The sequence below is a fragment of the Eptesicus fuscus genome, chromosome 3 (assembly GCF_027574615.1).
Source record: "Eptesicus fuscus isolate TK198812 chromosome 3, DD_ASM_mEF_20220401, whole genome shotgun sequence".
NCBI lineage: Eukaryota > Metazoa > Chordata > Mammalia > Chiroptera > Vespertilionidae > Eptesicus > Eptesicus fuscus.
Window position 1 is genome coordinate 53,502,789 of NC_072475.1, and position 26,056 is coordinate 53,528,844.

Sequence of the window (26,056 nt, forward strand, 5' to 3'; positions counted from 1 at the left end):
GAGAGATTTGGGAAAATGACCAGTCATTGGATCAGTTAAAACACACACAACATTTATCTATTAAGTTTGACATCTTACATAGGTGTGGTTTGTAGTGCCCCGAAACCATTACGTTAGTAACATCAAAGATCACCAATCACAAATTACTATAACAAATATAATAATAAAAAAGTTTGAAATATTGTGAGAATTACCAAAATGTAACAAATAGACATGAAATGAGCAAATGTTGGAAAAATGGTGCTGATAGAGTGGCTCAATGCAAGGTTGCCACAAACCTTCAATTTATTTTTTTATTTTAGAGAAAGAGGGAATGGGAGAGAGGAAGAGGGGGAGAGAGGGAAACAGGGGGACGGGGGAGAGAGGAAATATGGAGGGAGGGAGAGAGGAAATATGGAGGGAGGGAGAAAGGAAATATGGAGGGAGGGAGAGAGATGGAGGGAGGAAGGGAAAGGGAGAGGGGGAGAAGGAGAGGAGAAAGGGGCGGGGGAGAGAAGAGAGAGAGAGCGTGCAAACTGTCAATTTCTAAATAAAGAAACAACTACACCGTATCTGGGAAACACAATAAAAAGGTATGCCTGTACACACAACACTGAAAGGAAAGTTTCATGAAACAACTCTTTCACTGTGTGCAATCGTAATGAGGTTGAGAAACTGTGGGCTAGACTCATGTTTGCCAAAGATGCGTTCATACATTGATTGCGGAGTGCTGCCTCAGATGCTTCTGAGGGCATTAGAGAGCACATGATAAAAAAAAAAAACCAGCATTACTACTGCTCTCAAAATCAGATAACCTCTCAATTCCAAAACAAAGTTGGTTCCAGGGATTTTAAACATGGTACTGTAGACTATATCACAATTCTTATCATAGTAGGTCTTTCTCAAATATCATAGATTTTATTAATGTTGGGGAGCCATGACTATAGCCCAAGTCTCTGAAAATAGAGATGAGTATAGAAAAATCACTGGCATAACAAGTTTGTTGAGCAACAACTTTAGTTTTATTCTTTTCTATCATAGTTTAAAATAAACTAGTTTTTCTAATAGTGCCTATATACCACCACCAGTTGTTTTCTTGGATGTTTATTGTTCACACCATAAAAACAAATCAACATATTATACTTTAATTAAAAAGATATCAAATGGGTAACAAAATAATAACACTCTTGGAGCCACAGTACTATTTACCTTTCTCTGTGCCTGAGAATATAGAGATGATTTTATTTCTGGGCTTTTTTTCCTCTGGAACAGAAGGCAAAGGTTTCAAACTGTGATTAGCTGACAAAGGGTCTTTGCCTCCAGTGCTAAAAATGGTACTGCTCATTCTCACAGGAGGCGCCGGAGGCTTGTCTTCCAGTTCTCCGTTATCAGACATGATTCAGAATTACACTATGTCCTGAAACAGATAGGAAAAAACTTATAGTTAATAACAAGGTGAAAAATAGTAGGGACAAGCACAATACAGTAACTAACCCCTCCTCAATTTCACATTAGAAAATGTTACTCACTTAGAGTGAAATTTGTGAGATCTACAAAACTCAATGAGTAAAAGATTAAATTGGTCACCTATAAATATGGCAATCTCCCCTAACAAAATTAGTAAATGGTTAGCTGAGGAAGTGTCTGAAAAGCTATGTCAAGTTTAGAGGATTATGGTAGTTTTGGGAAAGTATAATGATACTAGCATATCAAAAGATTCACCTAATCAATTGATTCTAAGAGTAAATGTTCCAATAAAAAGTCAGACAACATGGACCCTTAAAAAAAGAGAATTCCAAAGAGAAAGACTATGTCCTAACCAACCAATCAAAGGAAATATCTCTGATATGTCTCTCCATTTCTGCAGCAGAGATATGACACTTGCTAGTAAATACACCAACAAACCCCCTACCCTGGGATCTGATTCCATGCTCACCAGCCCTGTGACTACAACTTATCCTTCATATAAACTTTCCTAAAGGATGAAAATGTACCACTGATGCAATATTTGGTCTCTCTGAAAATTTGACATGCTAATTACACACCGTAGTCCCTTCTGAGTTTTGCAGGCAGGGCCATAGAACTTGACCCATTTAGGAACACTGACAAAAGTATATCCATAGCTTGGCTAAAAACCAGAGTAAGGCCACATCCCAAGGTTCTACCAGCCTGTGATTCCCTTTCCAGGCAGTCAAGTAACCCTCTTATCCATGTGGCTAATTCAATGAAAACTTTAAGCTTGTTACATATACATATATATTTTGTCTTTCAAAAAGTGGATTACACACATTTAAAATCAGCAGTTAAGGGGGATGCCTAATTTACAGATGAATTCTGATACAAAACTACACATTCTAGGAAACTACCCATTTCTCCACTAAAGGTTTTGATAATTAGAACCTGATTATAAAGTTATTTAATGCATACAAGTGAACAAAACTTTGTATATGTACAATGAAAAGAATGCCAACCCTATTTAAATAAAATTAAAAATAAAATTATTTATTTAGTTTGAATGCTAGTACCTGAAGAAAAATAGGTATAATTTGGGCAGAATGGAGGAATGAAGATTATTATACCTAATTCTACTTCAAATCACACACTTTTTGTTTTTCTTGATAGGAGTATGTCACTAGCACTACTGTGTATTTTATCTGCCATAATGACAGTTATTTTTCAGCCTATATAAGGAGGAGAATGAGAGAAGGTAAAGGGGGGGAAAAGAAACATTTCTGGGAATAACTGAGAGAAGGAGAAAAAATGATTTATATTTATGTTAAGAAAAAATGCATGAAGTAAAATTAAACTGCTGGTGATCAAAGGCAGAAATGGGGATGAAGTCAAAGAAGGTAGTGCAGGGGACATATAGTGAGATGATCCTTCCAAACCAGCCGGTCACATCATGTGGGGCTTGTTTGGGATGGGATATGAGCAGATGTGATCGACTGATTTCAGTGTGGGCTGTCAGGTGTGCCCTGCCAGAAGCACTTATCTATTGCTATAAATGGAAGAAAGATAAGGCTTAGTAATAATACTTTGAGGATTATTTGATAAACCAAGACAGATGTTTATCGCTTATGGAACAAGAGATTAAGGTAGAAGAGATTAACCTTAGAGCAATTCACTTTCATCTTTTTTTAAAAAAAATGCATTTTATTGATTTTTTACAGAGAGGAAGGGAGAGGGAGAAAGAGTTAGAAACATCGATGAGAGAGAAACATCAATCAGCTGCCTCCTGCACACCCCCCACTGGGGATGTGCCCACAACTAAGGTACATGCCCTTGACCGGAACTGAACCTGGGACCCTTGAGTCCGAAGGCTGACGCTCTATCCACTGAGCCAAACCGGTTAGGGCTCACTTTCATCTTAATCACCAGTGACAACAGAAAGAGCAGGATCACATTCTGGTTACACTTTGACCAAATGCATTTTGGTTAAGCTGTGACCAAAATCATCTATATTAATGCACATTAAATTTAAAAATCAGAGTGTTACCGGAGAACCGTCTGAGTGTGAGGGGGCTCTCTCTTCCTAGCTTCTTGTCACACTGTCCAGAAAGAATTCAGATAAGTGATAGAAAGCAGTATTGAAGCAAAGCAAGCAAATTTATTAAGAATACACTTGGCATAAAGCACAAGTAGGCAACTCAGCTAGTCTGAGTGCCCCACCTGGTGGGAGTTCAAGGGTTTTACACTTTTTCCACTATAGGTTTCAAGGTTTCCCTGCCGGATAGACTAGATTTCAAGGTCCTCCTTTTACAATGTTGGGGCTTTTTCCAGAATTTATGAGAACATCTGCCAATGTTATCTTGGCAAGTCCCAAGACAGCTGATGACTTATTTTTCTTTTTAATCTTTATTGTTGAGATTATTACAGATGTCCCACTTTCCCCCGCCCCTATTGTCCCCCTCCATCCGGTTCCCACCCCACCCCATCCCAGGCCTTTGCCACCCTATTGCTTGTGTCCATAGGTAATGCATATATGCATATAAGATCTTTGTTTAATCTCTTCCTGTCCTCCACCCCCTTCCCTCTGAGAATTGTCTGTTCCATTTCCATGCCTCTGATTCTATTTTATTCAGTTCATTAGAGTTCTTGTTCATTTATTTTGATTTTTAGATTCAATTGTTGATAGGTATGTACTTGTTGCCATTTTGTTGTTCATATTTTTTATCTTTTTCTTTTTCTTCTCCCTCTTCTTAAAGAATACCTTTCAACATTTTATGTAATACTGGTTTAGTGATGAACTCCTTTAGCTTTTTCTTGTCTGTGAAGCTCTTTATCTGACCTTCAATTCTAAATGATAGCTTTGCTGAGTGGAGTAATCTTGGTTGTAGGTCCTTACTATTCATCACTTTGAATATTTCTTGCCACTCCCTTCTGGCCTACAAAGTTTCTGTTGAGAAATCAGCTGATAGTTATATGGGCACTCCTTTATAGGTAACTGCTTTTCTCTTGCTGCTTCTAAGATTTTCTCTTTGTCTTTAGCCTCTGGCATTTTAATTATGACGTCTTAGTGTGGTCCAGTTTGGGGTTCCTCTTGTTTGGGGCTCTCTGTGCTTCCTGGACTTGTAAGTCTATTTCTATCACTAGGTAGGGGAAGTTTTCTGTCATTATTTCTTCATAGAGGTTTTCAATATCTTGCTCTCTCTCTTTGCCTTCTGGCACCCCCATTATGTGAATGTCAGTACACTTGAAGTTGTCCCAGAGGCTCCTTAACCCTTTGCACTCACTTGCTTTTTTCTCGATTCCTTTATTCTAATGCTAACCGTTGTCGAGTCACACTCGACATCCAAGTGCAAAAGGTTAAACTATCTTCGTATTTTTTGACTCAATTTTCTTTTTGCTCTACGGGTTGGGTTTGTTTTGCTTCCTCATATTTCAAATTGATTTGATTCTCAGAATTCTCTATTCTATTGTTTAATCCCTGTATATTATTCTTCATTTCAGTCAGTGTATGCTTAATTTCAGACTGGTCCTTTTCCATTCTTTTTTGTTTTGAGGTTTCTAGAAGATTCTTGAGTAACCTTATAACTGTGGTTTTGAACTCTATATCCAGTAGTTTGCTTTCTACCATTTCTTTCATTTGTGACATGTTTCTTTGCTCTGCATTTTGGCTGCTTCCCTGTGTTTGTTTCTATACACAGGGAAGAGCTGCTATGTCTCCTTGAGTTGGTAGAGTGGCCTTGTGTGGTAGGTGTTCTATAGGGACCATGGCTCAGTCTCCCCAGTCACTCTAGGTGCACCCCTTTGTGGGCTGTGAGCACAGTCTTATTGTAGTTGAGACTTGATTGCTATTGGTGTCACCGGGAGAAACTGACCTCCAGGCCAACTGGCTGTGAGGACCAGCTGCAACTACAGTGGGAGAGCTGCTGTGCAGGAGACACCCTTATGGAGCAGTGGGGCTTTGGTGCTCATTGAGTCTGCCCCTTGAGTGTGTCACTTATGGATGTGTAGAGTTGTAATCTAGTATGGTCTGACACTGACCACTGGGTACACTGGCTATTAGGTCTCCAGGGAGGTGCAAAGTCAGCCACTGCCTGGGGCCACCCAGCAGGAGCTACAGAGAGAGCTGCAGATTCCTCCTCTTTGTTTGGGGTTCGGAAGTGCCCAGATGAGGCCCAGCTATGAAGCAAGGCAGGCTGGTGCTGGTGCTGGGTCTTGGGCCTTTTATTGATAGGTTTGGGGCTCCCTGACCCAGCTGCAGATTGTTTGAAAGATTTTAGCCTGAGCAAGGACAGGCCATTCATATGCAAAAGCCACTGCACACAGCTTAGGTGGGGTTGTAAATTGGATGAGGTGGGGTCTTAGGAAATCACTAGAGTGGATGGCTGCCAGTCAGCCCTGCACATGGGAGGTCCCAGCATAAGAACAATGATCCCTGCAAGCACCTCCATCTGGGAGAAAGCTTCCCCGGAGTTCCTTCCCCGATGCCAGACAATCCAGTTCCTCATCGTATGTGTTCCCCAGAGACTCGCCCTGGTGCCGGAGCTCAGAGAAAGCAGGACATTATAAGTTCAATTCATGGTGACGGCTAAAGGAGTTCATCACCGCCAAACCAGTATTATATGAAATGCTGAAGGGTATTCTTTAAGAAGGGGAAGAAGAAGAAGAAAAAGGTAAAGATAAAAATTATGAACAACAAAGACATATCTATTAACAAGTGAATCTAAAAATCAAATGAATAAAAAATCTGATGAATGAACAGAATAAAATGGTGAATATAATAGAATCAGGGGCATAGAAAGGGAGTGGACTGACAATTCTTGGGGGGAAAGGAGTGTGGGGGTGCGGGAAGAGACTGGACAAAAATTGTATACCTATGCATGAGGGCAGTGGAGGGGGGATAAGGGCAGAGGGTGGGGTGGGAACCGGGTGGAGGGGAGCTATGGGGGGGAAAAAGAGGAACAACTGTAATAATCTAAACAATAAAAATTTATTAAGAAAGAAAAGAGAAATATATAAGATTTATATTGATACAAATAAATGAATAAATAAAATGGGGGATCAAATCTTCCTTACAAAAGATTTCCAAATGATATATGTAGATACACACCCCTCTAAGAGTTAAAGTTTAACTTTCCTCCCCACTTGATTGTAAGCTGGACTTGGTGACTCATTTCCAAAAAATATGGAAAGGGAAAAATAACTTTGCAGTGGAAAAATCTCACAAACACTGTGTCGACATAAGAAACGTCCAAACCTGTAGAGAATGTTTATAACAATTAAGCCAAAAGGAGAACACCCCTGGAAGCAGGATCTCAACAGACTGAGATAAATGCTGCAGATAACAACAACTTGCAATTTCTTTTATTCATTTGAGATTAAGGAGGAAGATTAAATAAAGGTGGGAAGAAGCAATTTGGGGATATGATTACAGGACAGTTAATAGTATGTGCTCTCTTGGGGATACGGCTTGCTTAAGGCAAAGACAAAGCTTTTACTAAAAAAGTTATGTGCCTGGGGCATGACTACCCACCATGACCTGCCTAGTTAGGAATTTATGATCGGATCACCACGTGAGGTTAGTTTCCAAATAACCCCTTTTTTTCATCACAACTGCATTAACTAAGTAATCAAGGTTAACACCACCAGTGATAAGTCATGTTGCTAACACCCTAAATTCTAATGTGATGAGAAGCATAATTTACCTCTGTGGTATTCTTCCCGAAAACCTGTAACCCAATCTAATTATGGGAAAAATATCAGACAAACCAAAACAGAGGGACATTCTACGAAGTTCCTCACCAGTTTCCTCAAAACTACCAAGGACATGAGAGACAAAGAAAGACTGAGAAACTGTCACAGAATAGGAGTCTAAGGAGACACAACAATGTGGTGGTATCCTGGAACAGAAAAAAGACGTTAGTGAAAAAACTGGTGAAATCCAAATAAATTCTAAAATTTAGTTAATAGTAATATACCAATGTTGGCGGCTGCTTCTTCTTCTTCTTCTTTTTTAGAGAGAGAGTGGAAGGGAGAGATAGAGAGAAACATCAATGTGTGAGAGAGACACATTGGTTGGTTGCCTCCTGCATGTACTCTGACCAGGGAGGGGAACAAAACGGCAACCCAGGTACATGACCCTTGACCGGGAATCAAACCCTTGACCCTTTGGTCCACAGGCCGACACTCTAACCACTGAGCACGCCATCCAGGGCCAATGTTGGCTTCTTTGCTTTGACGTATATTTTATGGTTTATGTGATGTTAACATTAGGGGGAGATGGGTTATAGCTATATAGTAAATCTACTATCTTTGCAACTTCTTTGTACATCTAAAATTATTCCAAAATAAAAAGTATATTAAAAAATTAATTACTAGGTTCCTAAAAAAAAATTAAATATGTTACCTACCATATGACCTAGCAATTCCACTCCCAGTATATACCTAAGAGAACTAAAAGCCTATGTCCACACAAAATGTTCACAGAAGCATTATTCTTAACAGCCAAAAGATGGAAACAACCAAAATATACATTAATAGGTGAACAGATAGACAAAGCATGGTATATCCATATAATGGAATATTGTTCAGCCATAAAAAGTAAGGAAGTATTGATACATGCAACAACATGATGAATCTTGTAAACATAGGTGAAAAAAGGGCCATATATTATATGATTCCATTTATATGAAATATCCAGAACAGGCAAATTCATAGAGAAAGAAAGTAGACTGGTGGCTGCTAGGGGGTGAGGGGAATGGGAAATGACAGCTAATGGGTATGAAGTTTCTTTTGGGGAAAGGAAAATGTTATGGAATTAGACATTGGTAATGGTTGCACAATCTTGTAAATACATTAAAACCACTCACTGAATTGTATACTTTAAAATGGTAAATTTCACCCTAACCAGTTTGGCTCAGTGGATAGAGCGTCGGCCTGTGGACTGAAGGGTACCAGGTTTGATTCCGGTCAAGGGCATGTACCTTGGTTGTGGGCACATCTCCAGTGGGAGGTGTGCAGGAGGCAGCTGATCGATGCTTCTCTCTCATCGATGTTTCTAACTCTCTGTCCCTCTCCCTTCTTCTCTGTAAAAAATCAATAAAATATATTTATAAAAAATAAATAAAAAATAAAAATAAAGTGGTAAATTTCAGCTATGTAAATTATATCTTAATTTTAAAAAGAAATTAATATTTACTGCATAAAGATTAAAAGAGTTAATAAATATTGAAAGTTCTGCTTCTACTCTCATGATTATTATTATTTGTAAGATCCTATGCTAGAAGTTGGAGAACATAAAAGAGTTCATTACCTAAGAGTAGAAAAGACCAACACATACCCATTTTAAGTTAGGTCATATACATCCCCTTTATCAATATCTGTTCTCAACACATGCATATTAAAAGCCACTTAGTTTCTTCAAAATAGCACTTCTCAAAACATTTTGGCCTCAAGATCCCTTTAGAACACTTTAAAATATTTGAGAATCTCAAATAATTTTTGTTTATGTGGGTTACATCTGTCTATATTTATCACATGAGAAATTAAAAAAGTTAAATATTTATTTCATTAAAAAATAAACCTATTACATGTTAATATAAATGACACTTTTATGAAAAATAATAAAACAAAATAAATTTGAGAAGAGTGGAATTATTTTACATTTCTGCAAATCTGGCTTAGTAGAAGACAGTTGAATGCTCATAATCTGCTTCTGCATTCAATTTATTGTGTTATTAATTGTGGAATCTGAAACCACAGTAATAATTTTGTAGTATTACATTAAACCCACTGATTTCTCTTACAATCCAAATGAATCTTCTACTCTTGTATGAATTTTATAATGAAAGAAATTATTTGGAAAATATTGGTTCACTGAATTATGAATACGTCCTATATATACATTTCATTATACAATAAAAATAAAATCACATTAATTAATTATTACCACTGATATAATCAGAAAAGCCTTAAGTATTGGGAAACTGTCCAACTCAACCAAGTATATACAAGTTTTCTAAAATTCTAATTTTCACTTGAAAGCTTAAATCACTTCATTCATTTTCAAGAAAATGTCTGCCAAATACCCAAGTCAGAACAACCAGAGTTTGTGGGCCAGTTATTCTTTCAAATAAATATAGTTTTCCATGAAGGGTTAGTTTAATTCAATCACATAAGTGATTTTCTGCAAGACAACCCATCATGTTTCACAGGTGCCTTTTGATTACTTCCCAATTTACTACATAAATACTTTCACTGTTTCATCAAGTACATCCTTAAGGGAACCTGGTTTAAAAAACAAAACAAAACACTACAACCCCATAGCCAATACCTTCGTGGGTAAAACTTCCTGTACTTTAACAACATGAAGGCATTGGCTGTGGGGTTGTAAAGTACAGGAAGTTTTACCCACCACTGCTTTTGCACCATCGATGCAAATGTTAAAAGTGTAAAAGGCAAAGAATGTGTTAGTATTTACTATGAAAATGGGTTTTGATCCAACAGACTCCAAGGGTACCAGAGACTACACTTTGAGAATTGCTGCTTTAAAGTGTATCCCAGCTCTATACTTCACGCTTATACCCCCAATTCTTTCCTTTCTTTTGTTTAATTTTTATTTATTGAAGGAAGAGAAGGGGAGGGGAGGGAGGGAAGGAGGGAAGGAGAGACGGGGGGGGGGGGAGGGGGACAGAGAGAGAGAGAGAGAGAGAGAGAGAGAGAGAGAGAGAAACATTGATTTGTTGTTCCACTTATGTATGCATGCATTCATTGGTTGCTTCTTCTTATGAGCCCTGACTGGGGATTAAACCTGCAACCTTGGTGTTATCAGGACAACACTCTAACTAACTAAGCTACCCAGCCAGGGCCCTAAAGAGTTTCTATGCATTCAGTTTTTGTTTAGAGAAAGAAGTCAGAATTGGTCAAACGCAAAGCTATCCATAACCAACAGACTGAGTACTAAACTCTGGCAGTTAAGGCCATTTACTACTGAATCAATCTGATCTCATTTGAATATAACATGTAAATCTTACACTTCATGTTCCCCAAATATACCAAAGACCTTCCTGGCCAAAATCATCTTTGTGAATATATTTCTCCATTCTCAAATTTTCTTCATCCTTTTCTTTATCCAACCAAATCTTTCAATGCTCAGTAAAAATTATTTCCTACGTAAGGCCATTTCTGTCTATCTATACCTTCTAAAATGACCCCTCACATCCTTTGAATGCAAACTGTACAGGAAAATAAATTCAGGAACTATTAAAGTTGAAAAATATTAGAATTGATTGGTCCATCTTCCTTATATTATATGTAAAGGAACTGATGAACCAAAAAGTAAATGGTTTGCCTAAAGTCACACAAATCTAATTACTAACAAAACTAAGACCGGAATTCAAGTTTACTAACAACTCTTTCATAATTATGTTAATACTAGAGGCCCGGTGCACGAAATTCGTGCATGGGGAGTGGGGACGGGGGGGGGTGTCCCCTCAGCCCATCCTGCACCCTCTCCAATCCAGGACCCCTCTGGGGATGTCCTGGGGATCGGGCCTAAACCGGCAGTCAGACATCCCTCTCATAATCCGGGACCACTGGCTCACCTGCCTGCCTGCCTGATCGCCCCTAACTGCCCCCCTGCCGGCCTGGTCGCCCCTTACTGCCCCACCCCCCCGTCCCTTACTGCCCCCCTCGCCAGCCTGGTCGCCCCTCACTGCCCCCCTCTGCCGGCCTGGTCACCCCCAACTGCCACCCCTGTGGGCCTGGACACCCCAAGCAGCCTGCTGTTCGGTTGTTTGGTCACCCCTCACTAACCCCCCTGCTGGCCTGGTCCCCCCATGCAGCCTGCTGCTCAGTTGTTTGGTTGCCCTCACTAACCCCCCTGATGGCCTAGTTGACCCACACAGCCTGTTTGGTCATCCGTTTGGTTGCGATGGTCACTTAGGCTTTTATTATTATAGATACTGCACCATTCTTTGACAATGAATTTTAACTTTGCATCATTAATTATAACTTCAGGTGTCTTTCTTACCCAAGACTTCAAGCAATTTAAAGGCAGGGATTGCCCTAGCCAGTTTAGCTTACTGGAAAGAGTGTCAGACTGCAGACTGAAGGGTTCCAGGTTCAATTCCGGTCAAGAGCATGTATCTCCATTGCAGGCTCAATCCCTGGCCCTGGTCAGGGGGTGTGCGAAGGCAACCAATCGATTTGTCTCTCTCACATCGATTCTCTCTCTCTTTCTCCCCCTTCCACTCTCTCTAAAAATCAATGGAAAAATATCCTCAGATGAGGATTAACAACAAAAAAATAAAGGCAGGGATTGTACTAGTACTGCTATTGTTATTACTACTCCTACTGCCACTACTGCTATACTATTTTACTATCTTCTATAATGTTTAACATAGATCCTTGCATGTATTAGACAATAATCTTTACTAATTTATGGTACACACTCTGTGCCCAGATGAAATATTATTCTTCTTTAATTTATTAACTCTCTTATCAAAGAGCATTTCACTAAGATAACATTATCTACTACCCTATATTAACAAAAATATTTTTGTAAAGATTTATAGCCTCCCCCTAACACCCAGTTCTTGGCCTTAATCTTCAATCCTGTTCCATAAAGCAGTTTTGTTTTTTTTGTATATTCCTTCTACTGTCAACTGCCTATAAGTGCCAAATGAGGATGTGATAAGGTTCTTTACATATTACATTTAGCCAGAAACAATAAAGAAATGTAAAAACAATTCATGATAAAATACTGACTTACCTATATTTTGCTCCATCATTACTCAAAAATGTTTTATAAAAAAAGAACAAATGATAAGTAGTGCCTCTCTCCAAATTGGTTCAAATACTTTTTACTTTTTCTACTCTTCAGTGAAAAACAAGTAGGCGAAACAAAAAGCATGCCCAAAACACACTGTACCCTTCTAACAAGCCCATTGTTTAATTGTGACTGACTCAAAGACAAACAATACCTCAATTGTCTACTGAAGGAGACTAGGGGAAGTTAAATATACAACAGAAATATAAAAAGGAGTGGTGTCTGGAACCAGTCAGTCCAACTAGTAGAAATTACTAAATTTATTATAATCCACTAGGATCAACTAGTACAAACCATGTTCTATTAAAAAACATGATTTAAAAGCACAATTTAAAAATAATTAAATAAAATAAAAGCACAATTTTGCTTTATATTTTTACTTATATTTTATATAAACAAATAGACCTTAATTTTCAATACCATATGAATGTAATAATGCAACACTATTTGCTAAGACATCTAACAGTCTCTCAATAAACTACAAGAGCCCCAACATCACTGGCCTTTCATTCCTCAAAAGCTTCAAATGCCTTTAACAGCAACAACATCAATAAAAATATCCCAAACCGGAAAAACAACAACAAAGAAAACAAATTAAAAAAATTTTACTATCACAAATCATCTTAGGTAAACAACATACACAGTGAAACAAAAGTTCACCAATCAGAATGAAAGGATTATTTTATTTGGTGGCAATACTCCCAACATCAGGCCTATTATAAGTAGCAGGAAAAGTAGGAAAGAGATGTAGAAAACAAAATTGGGGCACTGGTAAAGAATAAAGAAGAAAAATGAAAAGAAACTCAGATTCACATTCAAATAAATTAAGGACTGGATAACATCAAATCTTTAAAAATAATGGATATTAATTTTTTTTTAATGCATGGGTAAGCTAGTTAAGATGAAAGAATGTTTCCATAGAGCTCCCAAAGCAAAGTGAAACCTGGAATAAGAGAGTAAACGATTTACTAATACAGTTATTCTGAGGGATTTTTGACTAAACTCTGGAGACCATAAATTTCCACTTTGATGTCTCTCACAGAGGACATGTGAAAAATCAACCCAGTCTCCCTAAATTTAAAAATGTAATAGGAATACTTCCCACATAAAGCTAGGATCTAAAAGGCTAAAATAAATATAACAGTGAATCAGGAATAAATCCTTTTGGGCAGAAGAGAAATAAGAAGACCTTAAGTATATTAAGCCCTGTGGTAAGGGGGCAGGGAGAATCTCTGAGAAATTGCAAACAAAATGCACATTTATGATCTGAATTCAGTCCATCTAAAAAAAGTCCCAAATTGGTTTAATTGAATCTGGTAGCACTCCCTGGTGCATGGTAGTATCAAATATAAATATAAAGACTTCCTAGGAGAAAACAACTTCAACACAGGCCTCAAATAATACCCAAAGATAAAATTCTAAGGAAAGGAAGACCTCATGTTGAAAATTCAGAAAACAAAAAGGATATCATGAGAGATAACTAGCCCAAACAGATTGGTGATATAAATGTGCAATGATCTGACACAGAGGATATCTAAGAAGCTTAGGGGAAACAGGCAGGAAAAAAGCAAATATGAAAAAATACAGAACATTCAATAAGAAAAAAATACCTCAAAATTAAAACCCAACGTTTGAATTAAAAAGCAGCAAAGACTCAGTGGAAGAGAGAATTTGTGAAGTGGGAGACGTATCTGGAAAAGTTTCTAGAATGTAGAACAGAGAGACAAACAGAAAATCTGAAAGAGAAGATGAGTAGGTTGAATGACCTAAGAAACATCTATTTGGAGTTCCAGAAAAAGATGATAGAATAAATGAGAGAATGGTTCACCAGATAAATAGCTGAAAATTTTCTAGAAATGATGAAGTTGAAGAAATCTAATGAATAAAAAGCAGGACAAAAAGTAACCTGTGCACATCACAGTGAAGATACATTATAGTGAACTTAAGAACATCCAAGATGCCCCACCGGAGTAGCTCTGTGGTTGAGCGTCAACCCATTCACCAAAAGGTCTCCAGACTGATTCCTGGTCAGGGCACATACCCGGGTGGTGGGCTCAATCCCCAGCAGGAGGCAGCAATTGATGTTGATGCATTGATATTCCTCTCTCTCTCTCTCCCTCTCTCTCTCTCTCTCTCTCTCTCTCTAAAAATTCAATTTAAAAAACATTAAAAAGAAGAAGAAGAAGAAGAAGATCAAAGAGTTCGTAAAATCAGCCAAAGGAGAAAAAGGGCAAACTTCACAGAAGTGGCAGCTGGATCTTTAGCTTACTTCTTTACCAACAGTGAAATAAAGAAGACATGGGAATATCCTCAGTGTACAGAGAGGAAAAAGCTGCTAACATAAATTGCAGATTCAACAAAACTATCTTTTAAAAATAAGGTTGAAATAACAGTTTGAGACAAAAAAAATTACAAAAAATTGGAATCACTCTATGTATATTCTTTAACCAAGGTCAATTATGTTGAAAATCAGTAATACAAAGATAATTAGAAAAAAAAAACTCCCAAGTTTGGAAATTTTAAAAGACCTCTAAAAAACTTAAGAAAAGTTAAGAAAAGTTCACAGAAATTAGAAAATAATTAAAATTGAATGAGAATGAAAAAAACTATGTATCAAAACTTGCAGGACTGAATAAACAAAATGTGATATATATGTCGAGTACTATTCAGCTTTAAAAAAATGGTATTTGATGCATGCTCTAACAAGGATGAACTCTGACCACATTAAGTAAAATAAGACACAAAGGACAAATACTGTATAATTTCACTTATCTGAGGTATCTAGAGTGGTCCAATTCATGGAGGCAGAAAGTAGGAGTGAGGAGTTAGTGTTTAATGGGTACAGAGGTTGTGCTTGGGATGATGAAAAAGTTTTGGAAATAGATATTGGTAATGCTTGCTCCACACTGTGAACACACTTAATGCCAATTACTAAAAATGGTTAAAATGGTCAACTTTATGTTATGTATATTTTACCACACAAAACTTGCAGGGTGTAATTAAAGTACTTAAGGACACATATTAGTTCTAAACTTTTAATTTAAAAAAGAACTAAAAATTAATGAGTTAAATATCCAATCTAAGAAGCAAAATGAAAACAGCAAAATAAACCCGAAGTAGAAAGAAAATCCTACATAATAAAAGCCTAATATGCTAAGTGTCGCTCGTCTGTTCAACCAATCAAAGCGTAATATGCTAATGATATGCTAAGGACACTCAACTGCTAGCTATGACATGCACTGACCACCAGGAGGCAGACAGTCAACTGGTCGACCAGTCACTCTGACGTGCACTGACCACCAGGAGGCAGACACTCTGACCGGTAGGTTAGCTTGCTGCTGGGGTCCGACCAATCGGGACTGACTGAGCGAGATGGGTCAGACACCCCTTGGAGCCCTCTTGCAGTCCCTCCCTGGCTGGCCAACCTCCCGCGTCCCTCCCCAGCCCCAATCGTACACCGGTGGGGTCCCTCGGCCTGGCTTGCACACTCTTGCAATCTGGGCTGAGGGACCCCTTCCCCGAGTGCATGAATTTCGTGCACTGAGCCTCTAGTAATTAAGATAAAAGCATACCCTGACTGGTTTGGCTCAGTGGATAGAGCGTTGGCCTGCGGACTCAAGGGTCCCAGGTTCGATTCCGGTCAAGGGCATGTACCTTGGGTGCGGGCACATCCCCAGTCGGGGGAAGTGCAGGAGGCAGCTGATCGATGTTTCTCTCTCATCGATGTTTCTAACTCTCTATCCCTCTCCCTTCCTATCTGTAAAAAATCAATAAAATATATTTTTAAAAAAAGAAGGAAAAAAAGATAAAAGCATAAATTGCTGGATAAAAGATTATACCATAGAAAAGATCAGTAAGGCTAAAAGTTGGGTCTTAGATAAAACGAGTAAAATTCTGCTAGCAAAATTATTCAAGAAACAAAGAGAGAAAGCAAAAATAAACACATAGGAATGAAAACAAGATTCTACTGGTATTTACAAAAGGTATTTTTTTTTTAAATATATTTTATTGATTTTTTTACAGAGAGGAAGGGAGAGGGATAGAGAGCTAGAAACATCGATGAGAGAAACATCGACCAGCTGCCTCCTGCACACCCCCCACTGGGGATGTGCCCGCAACCAATGTACATGCCCTTGACAGGAATCGAACCTGGGACCCTCCAATCCGCAGACCGACGCTCTATCCACTGAGCCAAACCGGTTTCGGCACAAAAGGTATTTTTTACATAGTTTTAACACACTGAATTTTCCAGGTATGCAACCACTATGTAATCAAGAGGAGCTTGTACTTTGTTTTGCTCAGTTTTACCAAGAAGTTTATTCACAATTGGGAATATCAGGTCACCGAAGGAAGCATGCTCATGCTGGTTGAGTCCTCAATGGCACTATAGCTGTATGAGACTGCACAATGGCCAAACCTATGCATAGATAAAGGCCTATAATTACTTCATACTGACTTTAAAAAAAAAACACATTTTTTATTGATTTCAGAGAGCAAAGGCGAGGGTGAGAGACAGAAACATCAATGATGAGAGAGAATCATTAATTGGCTGCCTCCTGAACATCCCCCACTGAGTCCACAACCCAGGCATATGCCCCAACCAGGAATCAAACTGTGACTTCTGGTTCATAGGCCAATGCTCAACCACTGAGCCATGCTGGCTGGGCAAAATGATCTCTGTAAATAAATAAAAAATATTAGTCTGTTTAGACAAATAAACTGCTACCATTAATTAAGTTGTATAATGACAGCCAAATCACTCATCTTTTCAGTCCCTTGATTGGAATGCCTGAATTACTATTCTCACAGTGAGTGGGGATGGGAGACCGCAGGATGTAAAAGGTGCTTGAAAAAACTTTATCTCAATTTACTATTATGACTTTTTTCTCCATGGTTTTGCTATACTAGAGGAAACAATGGTCATTAATTGCAAGTGCTGATTGCCTACAAAATGCAAACAAACTATGATAAATTATTAAGATAAACACAAATTTGCAGAATGAAGAGGAATATACAAAATTCAACTGTATTTTTGTGTTGTAAACAGAAAATGAAATGGGAAAGGGAAAATGTCATTTATCATCATAATAAAAGGCTAATATGCAAATGGCCGTCACGCTGCAACGTTGATCAGCAGGGACCTGAGGCTGCCTGGCACTGGGCCAGGGCGGGGGATCTGAAGCCGCACCCCCTGCCCTGATGGGGCTTGACGGGGGACCTGAGGCCACACCCCCCACCCCGGCAGGGCTTGACTGGGGACCCAAGGCCACTCCCCCGACCCCGGTGCCGGGCTGGGGGACCTGAGGCTGCACCCTCTGCCCCGGCACCAGGATGTGAGGCTGAGTCCCCCGCCTGGAGGGGCTTGATGGGGGTGGGGTTGGCTGCATTGGTGTCACCTAATGGGAGTGGGGCCGGCTGGGCACTTCTATTATAGAGAAAAGGTAAATAGCAATATTAAAATATTTCCTCTAATTAATTCCCTTTTAATGTTCACGAATTTCGTGCACTGGGCCACTAGTAATGTCATAAAAAAATATGAAGTTCCTAGGACAGAAGTTCCAAACTTACTTCCCTTACTCTCAGCAATGATTTCACAGTGCTCCAAGTCAACAGAAATTAATAACAGTTTCATTTATTTAGTAGTTAGGTTCAAACAACTTCATTAGTATTCATTCATGTCCTAAAAACTTAGAAACTATTTTAAAAAGCAATACACGTGAATTGAAAAAAATACTTTTATTTCTTAATTGCTTATACATGAGAAATATTCACCTGATGGGCGATGTTTTCTAATAATGTATATTCCTAATAATGCAAAGATATTGCACAACCTCTGAAACCCTAGCCAGTGAAGACGAACCTATGACACGCGTGTCAGCACTGACAAGCATAGCCATTTCCGAGGATGAAACATTTGCTGCTCCTGAGGATGAAACATTTGCAAAATAATGTTTTTTCCTCAAAGTGACACACTACCCGAGTTATGCTCAGTTTTTTGGCGAAGTTTGACACACCAAGCTCAAAAGGTTGCCCATCACTGCCCTAGACCCTGCCCAGTCTTACATTTTGTTCCACACTGATTTTCATACTTTTCATCTCAGACAACTGAGATGAAAAAGTAGACATTATCAAATGTATCATAACCTAATGTTGAAACTGGAACTTCCTAGGAGCTACAAGTTCACACTGTGTCCAACAGATGTTGGGCACTATTTCCCTCTAAAATTTAAAATATCCTGTGGTCCTCTGAGCTCACAGGGGCACCCCAGGGTGCCTTGGAACAGTTTGAGATCCATGGACCTAGAACCTTTATAAAGGGGAAAATGTATTGAAAGACAGACATTAAGGAAATCTAAATAAATGGAAATACTAATGTTCATAAATTTAAGGACTCAAAATTGTACAGATGACAAATTTCCTCAAACTAATCTGTATATTCAAATGGAATCCTAATCAAGTCCCAGAAGTGTTTTGTGAAAAATTGGACAGCTAATTATAAAATTATATAAAGAGCAAAGGCCTAGGAATAGCAAAGACATTCCAGAAAAATAATGTGAATAGTCTCTAAAACAAAAAAAATTTTATTAAAAAAGTTGGATTCTATACCAGATACCATACCAGTTACACATCTTTTCTGATCATCTTAGCTTCATTTGTTTCTTGTTCAAGCTGCTACTCCAGCTACCAGCTCTATATTGGGTGTGGCCAACGCTTAATTATTATTATTACTATTATTTTTAATGGTAGCAATATGGATTATTAAGCTGTGCTTTAGTACAAGTGCTGGGGCTTGCCCATGATACTTTTCTTTTTTAAAATATGTTTTTATTCATTTCAGAGAGAGGAATGGAGAAGGAGAGTTAAAAACTTCAATAATAAGAGAGAATCATCCATTGGCTATCTTCTGCAAGCCCCCCACCAGGGATAGAGTCTGCAACCCAGGCATGTGCCCTGAACCGGGAATTGAACCAGTGACCTCCTTAATGTACAAAGCCCAGATGTCCTGCCAGCTCTTTTCTGAGCAATGACAACAGGAAATTGACAGCTAAATGGATGTTGTGCACAAGCTCATCATCTGTCATCTTCATATGACCAACAGCTACTGCCCTACACAACACCTTCTCTTCATCTGGAACTTGTGAATTGACTTTAGCCACCATGCTCTTATTGTGGGTCAGCAAAGAAGGGAACTTGACAGCCTTATTCAGGTCTGGGCCCAGGATTCTGCTTGATTAGAGACTATGAAGCCAAAAAGACACACACTTATTGACCGATTTCTTTTCCTTGTTGAATTTCTTCAGAGCCTCGTCGTCTATATAGGGGAATATTCATGGCCTTGGCCTCATCACAGTTCTCAGAACACATACTGAGCACTTGGGGCAGGAGTGGACTTAAGCCTGAAAGTGACCGAGAAGTATTTGTCCTTCTAAGGGTCAGAGTTCTTCAGGCTGATCTGCAGCTCTTGCATTGGTCCCTGTGCAGAACTTCCTGCATTGCCTCATACAGGGTCTTTCAGGAGACTTTGCTGCTCATGATTCCTCATGCCGCAAAAAAAAAAAAAAGAAAGAAAGAAACACAGAAAAGAGCGGGTGTGGCCAACTTTTAAATGCAGGTACAATACGACAACACCTCACTTCATGCCTGAGCTATACACTGCCATGGGCTACTGTGGCACCCACGCATGCAACCTAGTAGTACAGGAGAGTTAACTCTGACCATTGGTGATGGATCTCAACTTACCAAACAGATCCTTTTCCTCATCCTGTGTTAGATGATAGTGTGACTGACTTTATATAACTTCCTAGGGGAAAATGCAATGATACTGAGCAAGCAGTTACACTTCTATATTGGCTACGACTCATTCTGTGCTTCTCCCCTTCCTCACACTTCTGCTCCCTGGGAATGTACTTTCTATGGAAAGACACATACTGAGTACTAGTAAGCCTTTTCCGTCAAGCTCTGCCTTCTGGAGAATCCAGATGAAGAAAGATCCTTACTTTACATCATACAAAAAAATTTTTTTTCAGATGAATTAAAGATTTAACATGAAAGGCAAAATTCTAATGTTTAGAAAATTATATAGGAGAATATCTTTAAGACACAGCACTCTATAAAGGGAAAGATTGATAAATATGATACATTCTACACCATAAAACAGTCAAGTCACAAAACAGGAACTCTGCAACAAAAGGTAACTTATAAAATATTCAGTATAAAGAATTCCTATAAAGAAATGAGCAAAGCAACAAATAACCCAATAAATAACAAGCAAATGACACAAACATTCACTTCATAGATGACTTACAGTGAATAAATACAAGAAACATGCCCAATCCATAAGAAAAAGTGAAAATGTAAATCAAGGCCATTAACAAATACCATTTACACCTTCCATATTGGCAAAAATTAAGAAGGCAAGGATATAGAGCAAAGAGATTCTTAAACACTGCTAGGAGAAGAGTAAATTGCTACAACTACTTCAGAAAACAATTTGGTAATAGCTTGTAAAGTTGATCATCTATCTGTATATTCTGAAACTCAGCAATTTTACTCGTGGATATAAATCCAAAAACTTTGCACATGTGCAAATTATAATATTCATAGTAACGCTTGTCATAACAGCAAATGACTGAAAACAACTCCATATTAGGCTAATTATGCTTTGGTAACAAACATAAGCCCAAACCTCAATGGTTTAACATAGGTGTGGGGAATGTTCGGCCCATGGGCCATATTTAGGCCTGTGAAATCATTTGGTCTGGCCCTGCCAAGGCATTAGGGGTGAGTTAATTAAACGTTTGACCAAACAGAGCAGGCTAATTTTTAAGTTGATAATTGTGTATGGCCCTCGAATGATGTTATAAATATCCAAATGGCCCTTGGCAGAAAAACAGTTCCCCACACTGGCTTAACACAACAAAGGTTTTACCTGTAGTAGATACTAAGCTTGAGGAAGTTCTCTCTTCTCCTTAAGGAGCTTTAGGGATCTTAAATCTCCTTAAAGGTCCACTATCTTATTAAAGCTCTACCATCTTAAGTCACCACCAAAATGGAAAAGACTGAGGGAGCATGTGGCTCTTGACTGTCTCAGTCTACAGGCGGCATGCCTTACTTCCCTCGTAGTTCAACAGAGTCTGGGACATACAAGGAAGGCAACTGTTGAATGAATGCATTAGTACAGATCACTTCCACCACTTCAAGATGATTTGTGAAAGAGCATGGCTGTGACTTGATAAATGACATAAAGCACAGTTTCCACAGATAAAATATGAGGGAAGGATAGTCCGTGAACTATCTACAGGTCACAAAGAGCAAGCAGGCTTCAGCTCACAGAACTATTCTGAAGGATCCAGAGTAAGCTGGCTGCCACATAATCCTGTATGCTGTGATGGGAAGAATCCAGAGGCTGCATTCCACTTACAGGAGAGTATGAAATCAAATAATCAGGCAGAGGCAAAACAAACAAAACAAAAACAAAAAAAAGCTATCTCTCTTGACTTAAGAAAAATTTTAAAGTGAGAAAAGTTTTAAGAATATTCCTAAACAGTATCAAATTGCAGATAGAGGTTTTAAAAAAAAGGAACACAAGTTTCCCTTTATCCCTACCGTCCTCCTCTCCTTTAATCCCAAATAATAACTGCAATTTTATATTAATATTTGCACTCCTAGTGCATAGTACAGAACGTGATACACGTGTGCTCAACAAATGCTCACTAAAATGAACTGAGACTAGGCGTGTAAATAAAGTTATAGAAACAGACATCACCAGGGAATAAGCATTAAAAGATAACTTAAAAGAAGAAATGGATCTTCATCAAATTTTCATAATTACATCAGTGATGTAAAAAGAAATCATACTATCAAATTAAGATCTTTTGGGGAAATGAAGTGCTATCATGTAGGCAGGCCAACCCTGAATGAGAATTTACTCTTAATATTCAAATTATTTGTCTTCTTTACAATTTTTTGCTTATAAATAAACCACTCTGTAAACTGTGCTACCTGATATGGGTGGTCATGCTAGCTACACACAGCTACTTAAAGTTAAATTAATTAAAATTAAATAAAAATAAAATTTCATTTCTTAGCCGCACCAGTTATATTTCAAGTACTAAGTAGTCACATGAACTAGTGGCTACCATATTGGACAGCACTGTTGTAAACCTTTCTATACAACTGCTCATAGACAGTCAGAGGAAGAGTGGTTATTTTAAGTCAAAGACTATACGTAAAAGGTTTAGAAACTAAACTTTATACTAAAGTTTTCGTTTTCCCCTTAAGTTTGTCTAAAATATGAGAGCAAACAATTGACTTCTTTACCAATTTGGGTAAAAGAGTGACAAGTCAAAAGGTACTCGTCTAAATTTAGTAGTACAGAATACTTCTTTGAAAAGGTGTGTAACATTATTATATACTAGAGGCCCGATGCATGAAATTCGTGCACAGGGGGGTGGGGTGGGGGGTGGTGTCCCTCAGCCCAGCCTGCACCCTCTCCAATCTGGGACCCCTCGAGGGATGTCCGACTGCCCGTTTAGGCCTGATCCAAAACGGGCAGTCGGACATCCTTTTCACAATCCAGGACTGCTGGCTCCCAACTGCTCGCCTGCCTGCCTTCCTGATCGCCCCTAACCACTTCTGCCTGTCAGCTTGATCACCTCCTCATCACTCCCCTGCCAGCCTGATTGATGCCTAACTGCCCTCCCCTGCAGGCCTGGTCACCCCTAACTGCCCTCCCCTGCAGGCCTGGTCCCCCCCAACTGCTCTCCCCTGTAGGCCTGGGTCCCCCCAAACTGCCCTTCCCTGCAGGCCCGGTTGTCCCCAACTTCCCTCCTCTGCTGGCCTGGTCACCCCTAACTGCCCTCCCCTGCAGGCTTGATTGCCCCCTACTGCCCTCCCTTGCAGGCCTGGTCCCTCCAACTGCCCTCCTCTGCTGGCCATCTTGTGTCCACATGGGGGCAGAATCTTTGACCACATGGGGCAGCCATCTTGTGTGTTGGAGTGACGGTCAATTTGCATATTACTTTTATTAGATAGGATAGAGGCCTGGTGCACAGGTGGGGGCCAGCTGATTTGCCCTGAAGGGTGTCCTGGATCAGGGTGGGGGTTCCCTTGGGGCATGAGGTGGCCTGGGTGAGGGGCCTGTGGTGGTTTGCAGGCCGGCCACGCCCCCTGCAAACCCAAGGGGAGGCCCTGGTATCTGGGATTTAGTTATCTTCTATAATTGAAACTTTGTAGCCTTGAGCGGAGCCAAGCCTCCTGCTTGCTCCGTGGCGGCAGCCATTTTTGTTGGGATTTATGTCTCTTCTATAATTGAAACTTTGTAGCCTTGAGTGGAGGCCTGGGCTGGCCAGGGTGTGCAGAAAGCTTGGCTTCCTCCATTGCCGGGGAAACCCAAACCTCCTGCTCTCTCCGTGGTCGCAGCCATCTTGGTTGGGTTAATCTGCATACTCGCTCCTAATTGGCTGGGGGGCATGGCTTGTGGGTGTAGTGGAGTGATGGTTAATTTCCATATTACTCTTTTATAGAACTTGGTTTTCATCTCTTTGTTTACTTCTCTTTCACTGGACAGAATTACTGTCCAATTTTTAAAGCATAAACTCCAATAAACAGTGATATGGTTATTATAAAGTCTTTCTCTTTCATGAGGATCCTGTAGTCTTTGATATATGGGGGAAGATTAGTCCTTACACCTCAACAAGGGCAAGATTCAGCTTGTAATTTTGTTTTACCAGATGAAGTCTGCTAGAACCCTGCTACTAAGAGGGTTCATTCATATTTTTCATATGAAAACTTCATATGAAAAATATCTGAGCAAAGGAGAGAAAAGCATGATGGACTTCTAAAATACAACATTCCATCAGTGTGATTACAACAGAAAATCCTCTCCCAATGGTCATTTAAAGATTCCCAAATTAATGTCTAGTGATTATCTACTTGATAAACTTCTTAAAGAAGTTATGTAAATAAATTTTATATAAACACCAAAGGTAGACAGTTCCTCAAATGCAGTTTATATTATTTAGCATTATTACATCTCAGCCAATTTTTTCTGTAAAAAAAAAAAAAAAAAACAAAAGCAGCAGCAAGCACCATCATAAAAAGCTTTCTCTCTCTACTATATCCACTACCTAGTAATATTTTGTTAAGCAATTAACACTGGTTCTCTTTATGGGTAATAACGTGAGTGCCTTTCCCTTTGGTTTCTAGAATCTAAACAAGAAACAAAGAGATTTATATTCTAATTTTATTAAAATAAGCATGTACTGTTTTTGTAAGGAGGAAAAGCAGTTGTCATCTCGTTAAAAAGAAACCTACTCGCCCTAGCTGGTTTGGCTCAGTGGATAGAGCGTTGGCCTGCGGATTCAAGAGTCCCAGGTTCAATTTTGGTCAAGGGCATGTACCTTGGTTGCGTGCATATCCCCAGTAGGGGGCCTGCAGGAGGCAGCTGATCGATGTTTCTGACTCTCTCTCTCCCTTCCTCTTTGTAAAAAATCAATAAAATATATTTTAAAAATAAGTAAATAAAAAGATACCTACTCATCTCACAAGAGCTTTCAAATAGCACTTCTTCTTAATGGTCATAACCTGATATAATCTCTCTTTCTCTAAGCTCCTACAGCACTAACACCATTCCCATGCTGGTTATTGGTTTAGTGGCTCTCAATTCCAAATTCATCCTTTTTGCCTACTCTGAGAATGGATCTGGGACCTTTAAGTATTTTTCCTTTCCCAGCTGGCACGATGTTAAAATTTATCAGTAGAGGGCGCAGGAGAGACATTGCAGAAGTTTTGCTTCCTGGTTCTAGTGTGCTAGCTCACCAGGCTCCTCCAGCTCCAGGCTTCCACAGGGCAAAGTGGCTAGCCCTTCTACAGGTGCTTCCCCACACTCTTTGTGGGAGGTGCTGTAGCACAGCTTTGTGAACAGCTTTCCCTGCAACCCTAGAGGGCAGATGTCAGCACGGGTGCACCAACACAGCATCACAATGACCTCGCCGTTTAGAGATCCACAGCTACTCTCTCCAACAAGGTCTGGATCCCAGCTCCAGGGAAGGGAGAAGGCTGGCTCTTGCCTGTGGCTCTACCTATCTTAGCCCTGGGATAGCAGCGGCTTCTATTTCTATTCATGTGTTCTAAGGGTTTTATTTACTTATTACAGCTAATCCCTCATTATTCCATTCTCCTGTTAAGAGTCAATAATTCTTTCCATGTACAAATTCCTGTGTGGTTTCTTTCTTGATCAGACGAGAGTGATACAGTCCTATCCATTAATATGACACATACTTCCTTGAACTTCAGTCAGCTGGATTCTAACTTTACTTCTCTTTCTACTAGATTATAAACTCCTGACTACAAGAAACACTTTTCATACTTCTCTGTATCTATCTGACATAGACATAATGCTGTTAATACAGAAGTACCAACAAATGTTTAAACACATACTTCAAATGACTCATACTCTACATACTTTCATTAGTTTAAGGACACTATAAACAAATAACACATTTTTTAATAACCCACTTTTTTAAAGATATTTTGCCTTCAGCCAAATCTTTTTTTTTTTTTTAATTGATTTTTTACAGAGAGGAAGGGAGAGGGACAGAAAGCCAGAAACATCAATGAGAAAGAAACATCGATCAGCCGCCTCCTGCACACCCCCCACTGGGGATGTGCCCGCAACCAAGGTACATGCCCTTGACCGGAATCAAACCCGGGACCCTCCAGTCTGCAGGCCGACGATCTATCCACTGAGCCAAACCCGTTTCAGCTAACCCACTTTATTTCAGAATTTTTACCACCAAAAGC

The 26,056-nt window shown here is 39.3% G+C and overlaps 1 protein-coding gene and 1 pseudogene across 2 annotated transcripts in view; both read right to left on the minus strand.

Moving 5' to 3' along the window:
* Positions 1-26,056, minus strand: part of PAK2 (p21 (RAC1) activated kinase 2) — a 101,288-nt gene that overhangs the window by 54,750 nt on the left and 20,482 nt on the right. For both annotated transcript variants that reach the window (XM_054713865.1, XM_054713864.1), the window contains exon 2: positions 1,189-1,396. In XM_054713865.1, coding sequence (XP_054569840.1) covers positions 1,189-1,375 — 187 coding nt within the window. In that variant the 5' untranslated portion in view covers positions 1,376-1,396. The remainder of the gene's footprint in view (positions 1-1,188; positions 1,397-26,056) is intronic.
* Positions 7,297-19,786, minus strand: LOC129147451 (60S ribosomal protein L10a-like; annotated as a pseudogene).